We start from the raw sequence: 20,214 nt of genomic DNA on the forward strand, positions 1-20,214 counted from the left end.
GTTGATGGGTTACTAACTATTTTGTACAATTAAATGTCATATACAACTTACTTTGATGGCCTTTTGTTAGCACTGAGCTGAAAGTAGATGTGGTTACAGTTACCATACGCAGAGCATAAAGTCGGGGAAGTTGCATTATGAGGAGGGCATGGAAATAAGAGAATTATTTCCATGAGGAGGGAGAGTGGAGAGCATAATTTGTCCTGTTTAGCCAATGTGGAGTGTGCGAGTCCAACACAAGTCCACGTGATCAATATGTGACAATAGCCTGTGATATCATCCACACAATGCATCCACATCTACTCACCTATTTATCAGTGCTTATTGTGTATTATATTATACATTTTCACTACATCACAGCACGAAGGCTGAATTACATGAGACATTACAATTACTCACATCTAAAATCACATCAGAATGTCATACAACAGTTACAATGCAAATTATTGCACATGTTTACAATCTGTTTAATGTTTTTGAAAATAAATATATTGATATCATCCCGTGGGCCGGAAAACAGAGCACAACAAGATGTTTTTACAAAAATTTGGTCACCCTGTAGGTCTCTGTCAGGATTTCACATAGAGGTGGGCAGCCTTTAGCACCATGTTCCTTTGACATCTAAAAAAAATTATGTGTCTAGGCTCAATTCTTATTTCAATCAAATTACAGTTCCAATCTTCAGACTTCCATTTATCATTGGTTTTGTTTCATCCACATGGTTCCCATGAGTACCCTGTGGTTGAAGTTCTTCTTCCTGTTCTTCTATATCATTTGCATCCTCGTCCCTCTCTTTCAAGTTACCGGCAGACTGTAAGGAATCTGAAGAGTGACTGTCACTCTCTTCCTCTATCACACCAAGGCTGATGATATCAAGATCCAGGTAAGGAGTGTCTTGCTGTAAGATGTTCTCCAGATGGTGACGGAGGTCTGTGAAAGAAGGCCTGTCTTCTTGGAAGGGTCTCCAACAACACTTCATTACAGCATATCTGGGAATCATACATAAACAAGGACAACTTTTTATCTACTTAAAACCCTATAGTGCTTAATTGTTTTTAATTTTGAGGATTTGCAGATTTCAACGATTATGGTTTTCTTCAGCAGGATCAGTTAGGTAAGGATCAGTCAATAGAGGGCAGCACATTATGTTTCAAGCATAGGGGTTACAATACTGCTTTGCGTCTGTTATTCAAATAACATCTCTTATGTGTTGATAAGCCTTTACTAATAATGTGAGTGTCCCTTTTAACTTTATCATAAAGATGTCCATCTATTCTTTTCAAGATATTAAAAGAATGTATTTATAAAAAATTCAATTTCACATTTCAAGAAATATAAAACAAATGAGCTCTTTCATGTAATATCTGTGTTTTCTTCATAAGTTCTGAGATTTTGCTTTTACCCCAACAAACCTAATTATGGAAACAATTGATAACATTCTACACTCTGAACAATTGACAAACAAGTACTGTGCATCTCTTCCCCCTCCACTCCCCTCCCCCATAACCTTCAAAGACCTTATCACAAAATTCCAATTCCTCTTGTCAAGCCCACCTTGCTTCCCATTGTAACACTCAAAAACTTTGTTTTTTTATTTGACATTTATTTCTGGAATTCCATGCAAATCATTAGAAACATTCCACAACTTTTGACCCTTCTCTGGAGCTTCCAGGACCAAAAAATGATTTGGCAAAATTTTCCAGAGGGGAGGGTGTTTCCTTTGCCAGGGCAACACCCCTGATAGTTGAGTTGTTGTGCCAATGACTATAACTTACAATTCATCTGAACATCCCTCTGGTTGGTCCATTATATATCCTCGTTTCAGAAACCTTGGAATATCATGATTGGAAACACCAGGGTATGGAGCAGATCCAAGAGTTATGATCTCAAACAACAGAATACCAAATGACCACCTGGTATACAAAGAAGAAAGTGATAAAAACAATGGTTATTTTATTTTTGAAATAATTGTGTTATCCTTGAAAAGAGCTAAACCTCATTGGTTGATTTTGTTGTATTGTCCTAAAATACATAAACAATTATTTTGGCAAGTCAAGTTAAAAGTGAGCACATATTATCCTCTCAGCCCTTACCCCCCCCCCCCCAGGGGTTGACAGTATCATGGCATGCCCCTGAAGTGTGACCAGTTTCTGTCTTTTACTACATATCTCTGAGAAATGAATAAATCAATAGTGACTCAATTGGCATTTACTTAATTGGCAATCTTCCACTATTCCTATCCATACACTTTGTCATTGTAGACAAATGTACGGGGATGGGGTGTATGTGTGAGGGGTTTTGAAAACATCATCAAACAGTGACTCAATAAACATAATTCCACAATTTTTATAAATACACTTTTTGATTGTCAACAAATGTAGGGGGTGGGTGGGAAGGGATTGCATGAGGGGTTTCTGGTTTCTGCCTACTTACACATCACTCTGTGAAGTGAATATATCATCAAACAGTGACTCAATAGACATCCATTTAATAGGCAATCTTCCACCTTTCTTATTGATGTACACTTTGTCATTGTAGATAAATCTTGTTAAACCAAAGTCACCAATCTTTAAGGTTTGGTCTTCCATCACTAACACATTCCTAGCAGCCAGATCACGATGTACAAAGCCTTTCTGGGACAAATATTCCTACAGAAAACCAGATATTATTATATTAAAAAATGTGTATTACATGTTGTGAGAGCGATTAGATGAATCTGAGCATGCATGCTGCGATGCATTGGGCAAGTATCAACATTCAGATTTGACCTATTTCTCACGTAAATTGTTTTAACTATTAATATGTGTTTATTTGATCTTATGTAATTGCACTACATAAATGTGATGTGATCAAGGGGGAATAGTCAGATGTTGCTAATATCGTGTTTCAAATTCTTTTGTTTTATATTGTTTTCTGCCATTGATAAATTGCTCATAACTCGCTAATGAGATGTCCGATGTTGATCATGGGTTTGCATCAAAATGTAGCATTCGTAAACTGACATAAAAAATGATATAAAATACTCTTCTAATTGAAAATAGTCGACATGTGACCCATTCCCCTTGATCATGTCACAAATATGTGTATTTTTTTGAACTCACCATCCCTAAAACTACTTGTCTGGCAAAGGATAATAGATCACTGGGGCTCAAGCATTCCTGGGGTTGCACACTATGACCACCGGTAAAATACTGTAAGACAACAAATGAAAAAAGTGCAATTGGATATTAAAGCTAACAATCACCAAATTGACTAACAGCAAAACTTAACATTGATTGTGTCTTGTTTGTTAATTGATCATCTCTACATTGTTTGTTTTGTGCTCTCTGTACTTAAAAGCATATCATCAGGTGAGGTGGCACTGAGCCTGATTGAGGGGGCAACAGCCATTTTTCGGCAATTTTCAAAAGGATTTTTCAAAATGTTCACTTTCATGATGTTAACCACTATCTATACTTGTCATCAGATTGGTTACTAGTTAAGGTTGAGTGCATATCAAAGACCAATATAGGAAATACTTACATGAGGGCGTCTGTTACGTAAGAAGTTCAACAAATCCCCCTTGCTGCAATGTTCTACCACCAGGCATATGGGATCCTGATGAGTGCAACAAGCTATTAAGCTCACTATATTGGCATGGTAACCCAGGTTCTTCATCAGCTTGATTTCACGCATAAATTCTTGTTTCTGAGAGTCTTCTGCATACTCTACAAATGTGCAATGTGGAAAAAAAGGGGAACAATTAGTGTTACGTTTACCCACATCCACTATTGGCTAGAATTGAAAAGACTTTATTAAGACTTAAACTTGCCCTACCCCCTCCAAAAAGATCAGTGCAGTGCTTCTGGAGTCGTTGCTGCCTGTGCTTTTATAAAACCCAGCTCGCGCATGAACATAAAATGTTTGTATGTGCTTTGGTAATTCTGGTGTCACATGCACAAGTTTTGTATAATTCAATGATTGATTCAGTAATAAGGCATCCACCATCATCATTTTGGCATAACTCTACTAAACATCACTTTAAAATAGCTTGTGATGCTCAAATGAGTACTGACTCTAGTAATAATTTGTATTTTGGGAAAGAGAACCAGTTCTGTTTGGAATATTTGCCAAAAATAGCATTTCTTAAATGTAAAGTGTCACATTTTCATCAACACATTATTTCAAAAACAAAATTTCAACTGCATTTATGCATAGTCAAATGAGGGCAGCATACCACATTCATATATGGTAAACTGGTTTACACTGATGGGAACTTTCAACCAATCAAATACCTCTTAGATGAACAAAACACATCAACAGAGGGCAGTAGACAGGGTGACTTCCAGATTGGAGGTTTTCACACTTCCTTTGCAATTTAAGTTACCTAGATTTCTTGTTTATCTAGATTTATATGGTTTTGCCATAAAAAAAGAACAGAACATATATATCGGACAATATATGCCTATATCTTATTGCTTATATTATAAAATAGCAATTTACAATCACTTACCATGCAGCATTTTGACGGCCACTTCAATATCTCTAGATTTCATGTATGCTGATACTATATTAGAGTCTGCATAAGGACATGTTAATACTCGTCCCTCTATCTTGCCTTTAATGACTTTTCCAAAGGCTCCTTGACCCAGGATACTGCCAGTTTGGATATGATTGAACGGGATCTCCCATCGGTCATACAAAGATGGATCATACTCGTGACTGAAATACAAAAGTGATTTGTACTCAAAGAGATTATTTAAAGTTGTTTTTTCAGGTCACACATATCTAGGCCTAAACAGCTGAAATTGTGTGGAAAAAGCTGATGAAAGTTCAGCCATGCAAAGTGACATGGTGAGGGGGTGCCAAATATAGCGTGTAGGGGCATTTTTAAAGGACGGGCAAGCAAACAATCGGTTGCTACCCTGATTGGAACTGAAAGTAACAAGGTATGTCTATATCATGGGTCATCTGCCCCATTTTTCCAGATGAGCCACTGGGAGAGGTAATTTTTGTTTATTTGTTTTGTCCTGTGGAGATTTTGAACCTGGGACCTCTTGCACCAAAGGCAAATGCTTTAACCAGTGTGCTATGCTGCTCCCCTAGTTAGACTAGAGAATCACACAAAATGAGATATCAGATGTTTCCTTTTAATTTGGATCCAAACTAATGAAGTAAAATGAAAGAAAGTAACTATTTTTTTCCAGCTTTTGAAGAAGATCATGCTTTATTATTGAAAACATTTCAAAGATAAAGTGCTCAAGTAAGAGAGTAAATTTAATGTAATATAGAGATTGCTGATTCTATCCAATTAAAAAAAAAAAAAAAATTACAAATATTCACCTAAGGGTTGTATCATACTGTGAGTGTGTGGGGGTTCTTGGTCATGTATGACTAGCCAACATTTGGATCCAAAGTCCATAGCATGTCCAGCTTCAATATGTTTCACTACCGGAAGAAACCTTTGTACCAAAATTTCTTCCCACAAAGTAGTAGATGTATTGCACAACAAGAGATACAGCTCAGAGGTTAATCCATCACCTTGGTTTATGCAATACGCATACTTTTTGGCACAAATTGACTTCTGGTAGAGAAACACAGGATGTAAGTATTTCACTCAAAGTCAATTTGGGAGTAATGCAAATCACAGTTGCAAGCAATGACTGAATGGTTCCTCTGTATTAGGCATTTTTTTAACTCTTAAAGTTGCATATATTTTGCACAGTTTCTCTCCTAAAGTGTAGTAATAATTTCTAAGAAATATTTGGAGTGTACAATCAACTAAAAATACAATCAAAACACCACATCAGGTGCTCAATAGCTTTAGTTACGCTGTAAGATGTGGTTTCACTTTCCATAGGTGAAAATGGGTGGAAGTGCCCATGGGAAAAAAAACGATCAAACTACTGACCCTCCAAATTTTTGTCTCTTATGGTCAAATAACACTTTTTTTACCTTATTTGCACCAGTGTTTGATAACCAGCAATTGTATCTCGATTGATGTGTATGATAATGTCAGATACTTGTATTACTTGTTGTTTTTTTACTTGAAAATATTTCCCCAGGGACACTGGCTTTAATCTTATAAGAGTGAGCTTACCTTATTTGTTGTTGGGTCATAGGAAAGCTATAGATGTTGGGTTTACTCTCCTCATCCTGTGTGAGGGCACCATTGTAACCTTTATGTTTTGCACAACAAATACATAATATCACCCCTATTGCTACTATGACCAAACCTCCTGACACACCTAGAGCAGTCAGATTACTGTGTATCCTTCTCGATGGATGTGTATCAGGCGGTTCAGTAAGAAGCAGTACTGATGTTTCTTGCTGGCTTGGTTGTAGGATTGTTGGTGTTATTATTGTTGTTGTTGGAGCTGAAAAGAAAAATATGTCACCAATATTATTTATTCTTATTCAATGGGTGCGTCTTGTAAAGAATTCATGTAATTTGATTGGTTTTCTGGTGTATAATATCTCACAATAGTTGATAGTGATATTAGTCAGGGCGCGATCACGCGATAATGCATTCGCGTAATACACGTGCGAGAACTAAGAACGCGATTCGGCGGCTTAGATGTTCATGATGGTTTCGTTCATTTAAGGCCAGAGTAATGGAAGACACATTCGTCCACGCCCGAATTTGAGATTTCTTGATATTTATCAACACTAAGATGCATTCTTTCACTTGAAACTGATAAAATACAACTTGTTTTTTGTCCGTTTAGTGTTTGACTGCTATGTACACAGTGATTTTCATCACTTCCAGTGTACTGTTTTCCTGACACTTTTGTGGGCTCTGGAATTGGCAATTTTGGCCATCGAACTTTGCTTATTTTGTGCCTACTCTGGATGTTTGGTTTAGCGTGTCTGTTTATATGCACAGTGATTTTCATCACATGTTCTAGTGCAGTGCATTTTGTATTACCATTGATCCTTGTTGTTTTTGCAGGTTTAGCACTTTTGTGAGCCTTGAACTGGTAATTTTGGCTATCGAACTTTGCTTACTTCCTATGCCTACATTTGCTGGTTTTGCCCCCCCCATATTGTCTAGTCTGTATTTTACTTGTTTCCCCACATCAAGTTGGTGTACCTTGCTCGTTTTCCTTTCTGTTGTTTATATTCAAGGTATCCTCTTGTATCATTTATTGATCCTTGATGTGTTTTGTGTCCTCGTCCGTTGGATTCACCATTACCCACTTTTTACAACTTGTTAATATTTACACGTATTTTTGCTTGATTTATTTCATTCTTTTCAACTCTAAAAAGTCACATAGCTCAAGACAGCTTAGTAAATTGGCGGGAAATAATGAGTCAGAAATGCGAATGCGTAAATATTGTGATTATCAGACGATTCAGCGTCGCAGTGATGATGTAACTCTGCTGGTATGTCCAACGCAGTCAAGGCGCATTCGTTATGTTTTTAACGCCGGCAAATGCGGTGTAAACAAAACACAAATTTGCAGTCAAAATGCCACTCGGATTTTTTAATTAAATTCATTGTTGCAAAAAGATACATATTAAGACTATGCACCAGATACAGCTTTTACAAGCGTGAAAGTCTTGCCGTTTTAAAATATAAGGACATTTTGTGCATAATTTTGACATTTTTTTACTAAAACGTAGATTTCTCATAGTTCACTTTTGACAATATTGCACGATTTTTGTGACAAGATAAATCGAAAAATATGCAAGCAAAGGTAAACTTTTTGCACTATCGTTTAGAGTACATCAAAGTCTAGGGAAGGTTTTCTCATTTTTTAAAAATATTTGTTTTAAACAAAAATATACACCATTATGTGCAATTTTTAGCTGAATAGAATGACTAAAATTGCTTTTTTACATCCATGTTTTTTTTCAATATTTGAAAACAGAGACGAATTTCAAAAAATAAAAAACCTACCCTAAGTTCATGTCTTCTTCATTAGAAGCTAACTGATTTTGTTTATCCTAACTGATTTTTTTAAAGTTGTCACAAAAAATTGGGGTAAAAAGTGATTTTTTGTGATTTTTTTTAAAACTTGAGATTTTTGAAAAAATCTACGTCACCATGGGATTCCTTGACTCATTTCCTTTCCAAAAATGTATAGTTTTATATACTTTGGAGATACAATTCAGAAATAATGATGCTTCAAAAGGTCCATGTTCTCTCCCATTACTCTGCCCTTAAAACAACGGGGATGTCCTCACAAAAGTAATTTTATTTTTGTCTGAAAAAAGGCAGTTTAAAATTACATTAAAACTGAATAAGAATGAGAATAAAAGATTGCGCCGGCATCCACTACTCAAAATATTGGCCAGCCCATCCATTATGACACGATATTGGATTGACAAAAGACAAAATCCTATCTTTTATTCTCTAATTATTATTATAGGATATAAGAGTGGTAAAGTATGCATTTGTTCCAATAATTCAACATCATATTCAAACATTTTAGCTTTGCCTACATTTGTTCCAGTAAACTTATTCTGGTAGTGCAAGACTCTTTTTTTAGCTTTGATTTAGTGTGGTGATTTCAGTATAGAAAAATGGTATTTTTAAGAATGTTACATTTTTATTATTTGGAGAGTTTAATGTTAAATGATTAAGGTTCAAATAATACAGAATTAAGGGCATGATCATTGATAAACAAACAGTGGTGTGTAATCAGCACCAAATTAAGATAACCGAGGACAATAATTTGGAAGTACAATAATTCCTTTGCATGGATTATAGTACACATGGTAGACAATGCAGTCTCCCTTGAACTAGCTCTACAACTATTCACCCTTTTAAACTCCTTGAATTAGACTTACCATATGGGGGAAGCACTTTGAAAGTTATTGTCGGCATGATGTTGAAAGTCAAAAGCGGATCCCTGGGATCAGTATTTAAATGGATTTTAACCTGAAATATGATGCAAAAATTATTAATAAGTCATGTTTGCTTTAGAAACAACAGAGGTAATGATAATTTTAAAAAAACAGGTTGATTCTGCTGATGAAAAATAAAAATTTGGTTTAAGCTTGAACTTAAAACATACAAATCCACTTTGAAAAATTTTCTAATGACAAATCAAGAGAGTATAACATGTGTGGTGTGATATGCGTGTAATGCAATGTTCTGTAATGCAATGTTATGTCAAGGGCTGCATGCTCAAATCTTGTTAATGCTAAATTTACATCTCCTCTAAGATTGTGGTATATATGGTGACATCAGGAGAATTCTGGGGTGTGTTATCTTTAAATTAAAAAAATACAAAGAGAATACTTGTCTGCATTAATATCTGCACAAACAAAACCAATGGCTAAAAACTATCATGGGTGATTATCATCAAAGAAAAATCACAAAACTCCATCATTCATAGAGCCAGGTAACCCACCCTTAAGTAGATGCAGATTATCCTTTTTAATGATTTCAGACTTTCTCCAAAAAAACTGCCGGTGAGTGACAATACAGCATGGCAGATTTGCTTTAGCATTGAGCACAGCCTCACCTAGTCTAAACACTTTGGCAGTAAGTCATTTTGTCCGATGTGAAATCACAACTTACCTGCACACCGTATGTCACACCAGGATTTAATTCTGTCAACAACACACTGGACATTGTCTGAAGGAAAAAACAGTACAGCATCAATATTAGTTCAACATTGTCTCCTGAGTGCCAGAATGTTCTTGTATAAACCCCGGTGGGTTCACTTTGTATTTAAAGGTAGGACGTATGACCGTTCCAGGATTTGAAAATGACCCCTATTTCACGGGGAATCGAGGACATTTGCAGCAATTTTACCCCCAGAAATCAAGGACAATTTGCCCCAAATACCTCCCCTATTTTTATCATTTTGAGGATGCAGTTTCATTTCACCCCCCTTATCACGAGGAATCAAGGACATTTTTCCGAAATAAATACCCCTATTTTTACCATTTCAAGGACGCTTTTGAATTTTCACCCTATTTCACGGGGAAATGAGGACAATAACGAAAACTATAGCGGTAAAACGCATGACGAAAGTCCTAGAAATACACCCTATTTTTCATGTCAAGGACAATTTTGCTCCAAAACACCCCTAATTTGGACAATCGCGAACAATTTTGTCCTCGAAAATTCAGGACATTTCTTGAAAAGTACCCCTAATTGGAACCATCATGCGTACACATTGTCAGTGAAGACTGAACCCACCGGGGTATAAACCTGCAATGCAATGACTGCATTTGTTTGATCAGTATATGACACAGAACACAGAAACTTGTCTAAATCCATCTCTGGTTTTTGCAGCATGTTTCATCATGATCCATATCAAAGGAGATGTTTGTACTTACAACAGGAATTTTAGTATCGTTGGCTTTGTCAGCAGCGATGCGTGAGTTTGCACCAATTACTCCCCACCTCACTATGGTGTGATAAGTATCCGGGATACAATCAGGTACAGTCTTCCATGATACAAGCACACTTTGATTATGATAGGTTGTCTTTGTTATAGGCTTGGCTTTTGGGATCTTCTTTGGTTCCTCACAGTGTCTGGGTGCACCTATGTAAGCGAAAGAGAAAGCAACGTTTTGAGGACTAGGACGAGAAAGAGCCATCTGCAATAGCTCCACTTTTATAAACTAATTCTAACACTGACCCTAATGCTAACCTAAACCTATCCCTAACACTAACTCTAATATTAATCCTAACCCTAACCTTAACCCTAACCTAACATGCCCTAAATCCTAACTTTAACCCTTTTTGGACAAACGACCCTTCTGACAAATGGGCTTTTCCCAAATCTTCTTGCCATCCTGATAATAATGATGATTATAATATAGTATAGTATTTCACTCTTGGCAAGCCAGTAACATCAGTGCGCATATCATTGAGTGCAGCTTCAAGTCACACACATTCGCTCAAAGCCCTGACTGATACATATGCATATGATTACACTGTATTGATGTATAATCTGTTAAAGTTCGTGAGCTGATCATGCAATCTCCAGTGAAAAGTTGTTTTCTGACCCTATACCTACTCCCCTCCTGAAGAAATGTGTGGACTCTCTTGTCCCTGTCATTACGAGGATTATAAATCTGTCCCTCACCTCTGGAGACTTACCACAGTGTTTCAAAGTTGCTAAAGTGACACCTCTAATCAAGAAAAAGTCGCTGGATAAAGATATTTACAAGAACTACAGGTCGGTCTCGCTACTCTGCTTTCTTTCCAAACTTTTGGAAAGATGTGTCATGGCTCAGTTACAGGATTATTTGACCACCCACAAACTGTACACATGCACACAATCGGCATATCGTCCCAGCCATTCCAACGAGACTGCGCTTTTGAAGGTTCAGAATGATGTGCTTCAGTCAGTTGACGGCCATCGGGGGGCAGTGCTCGTCCTTTTGGACTTGAGCGCTGCCTTCGATACTATCGACCACCAAGTCCTCCTAAAGAGACTACAACTTCGCTATGGCATATCTGGCACTGCTGTTAAGTGGTTCTCCTCTTACCTCAAGGATCGCTCACAAACTGTTAACATTGACAACTGCGAATCCAAGCACATTATCTGCGGTGTGCCTCAGGGATCGGTGTGCACTGTGTGGTGCTCCGCTATTTACTCTCTATACTGCACCAATCAGTGATATCATCTCTCGCCACAAGTTGCAGCACATCCGAGTACCCGGACGACACTCAAGTTTATGCATGTTTTGAACGGCATGAGAGAGACTCTGTTATCCATCGTCTGGAAGCATGTATTAGTGACATCAAAGCATGGGCAGTGAAAAACAGACTCCAGCTTAATGACGACAAGACGGAGATATTGCATTTTAGTTCGCGTTTTATTGACTCCGAACCACTTCCACCGGTTAAGATTGGTGATGCGTACATCAGTTCAAGCCCGGAGGCTCGCAATCAAGGAGTCACCTTTGATAGCCATCTCAGACTTAAGACTCATGTAAGCAACATTTGTCGCAGTGGCTGGGCATTTATTCATAAGCTTGGAAAAATCAGGAAATACCTCGATAACAATTCCACTGAGCGTTTAGTCCACGCTTTCATCACCTCCCGTTTGGACTCCTGTAATTCGCTCCTTACAGGCCTGCCCGACATTGATCTGCAGAAAGTCCAGAAACTCCAAAATGCCTCGGCCCGTCTCGTCACAAGCACTAAACGCAGAGAACACATCACTCCCATCCTTGAGCGCCTCCATTGGCTACCAGTGTCTCATCGAATCAAATACAAGGTTCTTCTTCTTGTATTCAAAACTCTCAATGACCATGCTCCTGTCTATCTAGATGAGCTGGTATGCCGCTATATGCCCATCCGCACCCTCTGGTCTTCCTCACATAACTCTCTCAGGTTCCCATCGCAGCGCCCACGGACACAATATTATGGCCATAGGGCATTCGCTGTTTGTGGGCCAGCACTCTGGAACGCTCTGCCATTAGAGATCAGGAAATGCTGCTACGACTGACCAGTTTAAATGCCGTCTGAAAACATTCCTTTTCAAGGATTACTATGGTTGATTCCACCATATTGGTGCATTGTTTTGACATTGTGCTATATTTTTACCATATTTGTGTTGATTATGATATTGCTTTTGTTGTTTTTGTATGTATATGATATATGCTATGCTCTTTTGAAATTACTGAATTCATGTGATATCTGTAATATATTTTATTGTTTAAATTCGCTTTTTATCATTTTGCCTGTACAGCGCTCAGTGGCTTGCTTGCTTGCAATGGGCGCTTATAAATCCCTCCTTTATTATTATTATTATTATTATTATTATGCAAAACGACTGTCTCAATGCATTGATGTCACTGACTAACCAAGAGTAAAGTACATAATAATTCTGATGCACTTACCATCACATACATCTGACCCACCCAAGTGGCGGCAATCTGTTAAAAGTTAATCAAAGTGCTTCGTTAAATGAAGTAGTTAATTAGGCAAAGTGGGCTATTCCATTTGAAACCGCACCCATCTATCAAGTTTTTGGAAATCCAATTAAATTCATCACTTTTTTGCCATTGCAGATTTTCATCCAAAAATCTAGAAAAGGTATGAATTAAGTTTTTGGATTTCCAGACAAAATTTCCCAAATAGGGATCAAGTTATGTAACATCCAAACAGATATTCACATTTTGCAGTTTCAGCTGGATTAAAAAAAAGCCATGCAATAACATCTACCTGCATGACAGCAAATGGAATTGCCCATTTGTTGGTTAATGAATTTGCACAAGCATATTTAAATTTATAATAATTTAGAAGACTTTTGCCATATTTTGAGGAGAACCTTTGATTTATTAATATTTTAGACCAACAACCTCTAAGAGACAACCTGTAGTTAATGTAGTGATAGTCTTAAAGGAATACACAGTCATAATTATTTTAAACTTTTAAACTAATTCACACAAGCAAAATGAAAACTCACTCAGAAATTTTCGTGACTCATCCGAAGTTCACTTCTTCAGCTGTTGTGACTGCTGGTAGGCGTTAGCGGTACTGGAGTCATGTGATCGATCTTGTGATATCGATCTATGTGACTCCAGAAGCCTTCCGTAGTCATTTTGCCAGCAAACTAGATTTTTATTTTGACATCCTTAAATAAAAACCAAAAGCTTTTCATGATAAAAAGTTCAAAGGAGAAAGGTGAACAATATTCAAAAAAGAATAGCTGGTGTGTGATGGCAGCCCTATGTAGATGTATACTGAATGCACAACAAAATAAATGCCATGTCATTTTTTTGGAGTGCATATAAATTACAATGCAAAACTACATTTCGTAATGTAGACTGTAGTCTTAGTGTAGGTCTCAAAATGTACTACTCATAAGGAAATTAGGTCTTACCAAATAACACATCTATGGTCTGTTCTTTGATTAAATAGCAACTATGCTCATTATGTAACTGGAAAGAAAAAGAAAAAAAATACTATAATATTGCTGATATGAGGATGTATACAAATAAACACATTGGGTTATCCAACCCCACCCTGGTTACCCTCTTTAGAATGTTATGTTTGAAAACAAAAACAAATATCACTTTAAAACAAGGGAAGAGGCATATGCATCGTACACTGGAACATAGAAACACTCAAACAGTACAAACTATGCTTTGATCAGCTCGTAATCTGTGGGCCTAATAACATCGCGGATAAATATAAAAATATTTTATATTGAGAATTGTCTTGTGCCATCTCGCCAAAAGCATTACAAATTATTAATTAAAGTCCTCTACTTTGTCTACTTTCATAAACCAGGGATATCACTGCTTAAACACATAAATTATAGACCAGACAAGTCAACTGATGATGGCCTAAAAAGCCTATTATTTCCCACCTATTACGAGCTGATCAAACTATAGCGCAGGAGATCAAATTAATGATGCTAAATAGCAATTCTAAATATATCAATATATTGGGGACAGAACAACCACATATCACACACTTGTAACACGGACTCAGTGTAGCTCAGTGGTTTGAGCTGGCTTCCACATGGTTCTTCTTCCTCCATATATCACTTACCTTGAAAGTGGCAAGACAATTTTGCTCACAACGCCCTTGCTGATTTCTATGTAAATATAATCATCTGCTCCCTAAGAAAATCAACACAAACAATGAAACACTATCAGATAAATAGTTATCAATGGAAGCTTCAAACCCCAGGTTTACACCCAAAAACAAAACCATGTAAAATCAACCTTTTTGACCTTTAATTTCCGAACGCGTTAGAAAATATATAAGTATAATTTCATGAAATTTACAAATACTCTCAATTATCATGTTAACAATGGGTTACTGAAATAAATTATATAATCTTACAAAGTTTAATTTTCATGTATTAAAAAAAAATAGGAAGGGTGGGGGCACAAATGTTGATATGTGGGTTAGCTTTATTCCACTGCTACTGCTTGCAGCATAAAAAAGTGCAGTGATTATAGTGCGCTACACACAGGCACAATGCCTAGATGTTGATCGACAAGCCTTGGTACACTTTACAGCATATCTGTGTAAATGGTAACATGTCCCCCGCGTAGAACCTTACTGATATTTTCTTTAACCCCCCCTCCATCCCAGAATAAGATGTGAGAATTGGGCTATTCCAGTTGAAATCCATACACCCCCTACGGAAGACATGACCTTTTAAGGTTAAAATCTCTCACATAGGGAGTGAGAATTTTAAATGAAATCCACAACCTCCTGTGTGAAAGATTAAGGTCATGTCTTCCATAGAGGGTGTATATATTTCAACTGAATAGCCCATTCAGCAACTTACTGAATTAGTTGTACTGGTTGCCCTTTGAAAAGGTGTTGGACAATCACTATATCCAACAACAGACACTGAATGCTTGCCTGCAACACGAGACCAACCTGGTCCAAGAGAAAAAGAAAAGTTTTAGAAATTATTAAAATGAATTTTGACCCAAACTCACAGCAACTTGAATGCAACTGGCCCGGCAACTGGCTTGGCACTTTTATATGCTTTCAATACATGTAGCAGTTTACACACATTTTGAGTTTTCAGGAGTATTCTGCTCCATTTCTGAGGATTTCTTTGTCAAACAATATTAAATTATATTCAGACAATAATAACTGTGCGTTATCTGTTTTGAGGTCATTGTGTGAAATCGGAGGGTTTGTTTTGGGCCGAGGCAATTTTCTGAGAAAGCGTGAGCTCCCGAGGAAAAAATACAGAGGCCCAACACAAACACAACAACACATGAACATAAACCAACAATTTCATGCAATGACCGAAAAACAGATGGTGCAAAGTTAATATTGTGATTCACTACTGCCATTTTATAAATTTGCTTCATAAATATAAAAGACTATTGAAAATGTATCTTCCGTTCACTGTTTTAACGTGTACTTAATATGCCATGTACAGCTACATGGGCTTACTCGCCGTGATTATGCGCACTTGCTTGCGCGTTAAGAAATGATACACAAATACAGGTTATTTATGTGCAAAATTGGAACAATTACGCACTTTTAGCGTGTTTCTATTAAGGGATCTAAAATGAGCGTTTATTGCGTTTCGACAGTATTTTTTGTGGGACATGAGAGCACCTCAGACCTATCGAATTGCATTCTGAATCTGAAGCATGTCTTTCTGATATCAACAATTTTCATTTTTGAAAATCACAATATAATACAAATTTTATGACAAATTATAAAAATTTGATATTTTTCAAATTTTGATATATAACAGTCCTTGAAGTAAATTATATAAATCTAATGATATATTCTTAAAGTGTAGTATGTAGCAGGCAGGAAAAGCCGACGGTCAATTGAAAATGTTGACCTTTCATATTGAAGATATGGATTTTTTTCCCAAAAAGACCTAATTTTTTTTGGTGTTTTGGGAAAAAAAATCCATATCTTCAATACGAAAAGGTCAAAATGTTCAATTGATCGTAAACTTTTCATCCCACCTACATACACTTTTAAGTATAAATCATCAGATTTATAAAGTTTACTTCAAGTACTGTTAAATATCAAAAATATCAATTTTTAATGATTTGCCATAAAATGTGTATTAACTTGTAATTTCAAAAATCAAAATTATATTTGATATCAGAATGACATTCTTCGCATTCAGAATGCAATTCGATATGTCTGATGTGCTCTAATGTCCCACAATAAATACTGTCCAAACGTTCATACCCCAGCCCTTAAGTATCCGGAATTTTTCCAGTGAAATTGTTCACCGGGTAATAGTGGAGAATGACGGCTAACGGTCAATTTCTATTGGGGATGTTATCCGGAAAATACCAGCCGCCCGTGGCCCGATCATCACATTTGCGGTGAAAGGTCATATTTAGTGTCATTGCAAAAAGTGTGGGTTGACCTTAGCGGGACCTATTACGATCGAAAAGTTTAACTTTAATATAATATATTTAATTTTCATGCTCAGGTCGGACTGTGACTACAATGTACAAAATACGGTGTATACCACCCCCTACCATAATCAAAACCACTCTGCAATCCCTTTTATTCATTCAGTTGTCCACTGTCCATGCGAATTAAAAGTAGGATTTTCAGCCGTGATTTCTGATTTATTAAATAATCTTATGCCTATTTTTTTCGAGTGAAAATTGTACGCTGTAGGCCTACTTCAAAACATAGCTGATAAAAATGACAAACAAATGACCTGACCGTGTCAATTTATGTTTTTCCCCTATATGCGCGCTCTGTCGGAACGATGTCAGTTTCCATTGGCATTATCCGGATAATTTCTCCGCCATTATCCTACCAAAAGTAGGATAATTTCCCCGGAAAACTCTCACCGCTATTATCCGGAGAATAGCGGAGAAGGTCAGTTTCTATTGGGTACAATTAATCTCTTAACCGGTTTTTTTGTTGGATAATGGCCCCAATAGAAACACACTATTTGTGGTCAATTGTGAAATATTAATCACCTGCATTTGCATGTTTTCACATACAAAATATAATTGGATGACATGCATCGTGTATATTCATGAGGTTATGAATGTGCAATGTGGACCACTTTATTAGGATTTTATCCCCACATCTAATGTAATTATAATCCGTACATATTTGTTATATGAAGCACTGCAGCTAGATCTTACCTGGAGTGTTTAGCCATGAGAATTTGAGTTTAACCTTGTTGTTATTATCCCTGGCTATCCCTCCATTTTCATATGTGAAATTCTCTGCTGCTGTAATATTACCTAATGACAAAAACACAAAATTGTTAACTCTTAAATCAAGTTTTATACCATTCAGTAAAATTGATGTGGACACATAGCTATGTGTACTGAGAACATTTGTAAACCTAAAGTAGCCAGGAATCAATCAAATTTAGCACTTACAAGTTAGTATACATTTATAAGTTAATGAACTTATTGGGAGAGAAATTAGACAAAATAATGCATAATGTAGCTGATGTTGATGCGTCTAATGCACGAGCCCTCGAAGAGGGAGTGCATTAGATGCATCAACATACACTAGAAGAAAAAAACATGTGATTTTACTGTTTTTATACATGTAATATAACAAATTATCACAAAATAATGTTGGAAAACAGAACCAAATATAAATGCACCAACTCGCTCGAGAAATGAATCAATCTCTACGACGCGAACGCGCGCAAAACACTGCACGTAGTACGCGAAGTGCACAATATACACAATCAATGCATGTTTCATACTTTTCTAACAGCTTTTCTGATTGGCTGCTTTTATATAGGAGTGTATGAATAAATAATATTGAATAAGAATCTAGCAAAATCTAGCCTAAAGAGTTAGCTATAAAGATACTTGCCTATAAGTATGACATTGCTTCTAGGACTTTGTCCAAACATGTTGACTGCTACAAGACATATCTGTGTTACAACATCTTCACATGGAGGGCTCGCCAAATCTCTCAACTCATATGCATTGTCTGTTGTCTGCAGAAGGAGTATAAGATACAATACATAAGTGAACAAAATATGCAAAATAATGATTTAGATCAATTTATTTTTTTTAAACAAATAGAGAAAGTGGTGTATATTTTTCTCTCTTTTTTCTTCTTCTTACTTAACCTGGGTGAATTCGCCCATGATACTATGGGTAAGGCATTATCAGCATCAGAACTGGCAATGAGATCTTTGTCATTTACTGCATCTGGCCCACAATTCAAATGAAAAAATGGAGAGAGGAGAATTGATAATTGTTAAAGGCCTGTTCAGCAATTTGCTCATTCAGAAAATCATCAGCAACAAAATTCAGTTTTTGCACATGCATTTGTTAATTATGAGCATAGATGTGCTAACATAGTCTACTAGTGCTTAAGCAAAAGCTGTGTATTAGAGACTAAATAGGACATTTTACATGAAATTTCTATATCTCTACCTTTTCTTTACACTGTTGCTACGATTACTGAATGGGCATTAAATGTTTATTTAACACTGTGAATCTGATTTTGGAACCTCTTGCACCACAGTCAAAGACCATAACCACTGCCCACATTGCTCTGAAGACCATAACCACTGCCCACACTGCTCTGATCTGTGATAAATCTTTAAACTGCTTGACATTTCACAAACAATTAACAAATACATACCTTGTGTAATAGCCTCCATGACTCTGATTGGCGTTGTAGCAGAAGATAGACTGCCTGTGGCTCCTGTGTATCCCATGAAAACACTAATGTTCTTGTACCCTGAGACATTTCCAGTTTAGGAGTTGATGGCAATGATCCTGTGATGGGCATGAGGTATATATGTTAATATTTTAGAGGCTATTATAACCTTTAGAATTGAGTTGCTAAACTTTATGCAATTATATTTGCTATTATATATACAATGCTCCTTGGCATTCAATATACAAAATATACCGGTTTGCCACAAGTTTTCTAGAACAAGAAAAACAATCTGGGATTATTTCGTTATCTAATGTCTTGCATGTTTGAATTGGATTTTCATCCTCAAAAGTGAACGCTTTTATGTCTTTTTTAAACTGTTTACTCAAAAAGTGGACCATTCATGATTTTTCCTTGTAAGTCTGAACCTTTTGGGACACATTTGGGTATCTGTACCCCACCCAAAGTGGACCTTTTAGTATTCGCAGGGGTGTATCATATTCCTAGGATCTCCTGGCTATAGGTCTGTCTTTGCTACATAATGGAATGTACATCATCATTAGGTTTATTTGAACAATTTGTACAAAGTTAAGGGTTCTTGTATGATATATATTTTTATCACTGCCGACTAAAGGATGAAAATAACTCAGTATTTTTACATGCATCCTATTTTGACCTACTTAAGCGTATTTATGTACCTCCACATCAATAATGCTTATTGACTAAATAGAATGAAATAGATGTCATTAAACATGCCTCATGACATAATGGTCAATCAGAGTGGGTGTTTATCTTAAATGTCACCGATTACATGAAACAAACATGTTGCCTAAAGATTTGTAAATGAGCACATAGTTTGTCAGTGGCATAGCCCACCTTTTCAGATAAAGGGTGGGGTCACAATAGGGTTGGTCTAATTGTTGGGTTTCATACGGACATAGATTTGATGATCAGAAAGAGTAACTTGTCTTGCAAGTTGCAACCCCATTACACATTTCCCCATGCACACACATTCTGCACACCCACATAAACCACACTCCATACCTTCACACATGTGGCAAAAACCCCCACACTTTGTACCTTTCAACTGTGCCAACATTTGGTGATACATCAGATTCTTTGAGCTTTATCAACCCAGTGTGGACTGACCCTACACACCCAACAGTAGACATTGTTATGATATATTTTGATCA

General features: G+C 36.6%; 1 protein-coding gene and 1 long non-coding RNA gene across 2 annotated transcripts; both read right to left on the minus strand.

Annotated features, from left to right (window-relative positions):
- Window positions 1–103: 103 nt before the first annotated feature.
- Window positions 104–13,844, minus strand: LOC140151800 (fibroblast growth factor receptor 1-like). The gene is made up of 12 exons (XM_072174137.1): window positions 13,785–13,844; window positions 12,799–12,834; window positions 10,279–10,487; window positions 9,512–9,568; window positions 8,776–8,866; window positions 6,080–6,356; window positions 4,493–4,701; window positions 3,523–3,707; window positions 3,102–3,191; window positions 2,434–2,648; window positions 1,776–1,913; window positions 104–989 (listed from the first exon to the last, which is right to left on the minus strand). Exons 4-12 carry the CDS (start codon window positions 9,563–9,565, stop codon window positions 662–664), a joined length of 1,587 nt encoding a protein of 528 aa, XP_072030238.1. The 5' UTR covers window positions 9,566–9,568; window positions 10,279–10,487; window positions 12,799–12,834; window positions 13,785–13,844; the 3' UTR covers window positions 104–661.
- Window positions 13,845–14,455: 611 nt separating this feature from the next.
- LOC140151801 (uncharacterized) lies at window positions 14,456–17,625 on the minus strand. The gene is made up of 3 exons (XR_011858956.1): window positions 17,527–17,625; window positions 15,210–15,304; window positions 14,456–14,529 (listed from the first exon to the last, which is right to left on the minus strand). It is a non-coding gene; the product is annotated as an uncharacterized lncRNA (long non-coding RNA).
- Between the last annotated feature and the right edge of the window lie 2,589 nt (window positions 17,626–20,214).

The sequence above is a fragment of the Amphiura filiformis genome, chromosome 5 (genome assembly GCF_039555335.1).
Source record: "Amphiura filiformis chromosome 5, Afil_fr2py, whole genome shotgun sequence".
NCBI lineage: Eukaryota > Metazoa > Echinodermata > Ophiuroidea > Amphilepidida > Amphiuridae > Amphiura > Amphiura filiformis.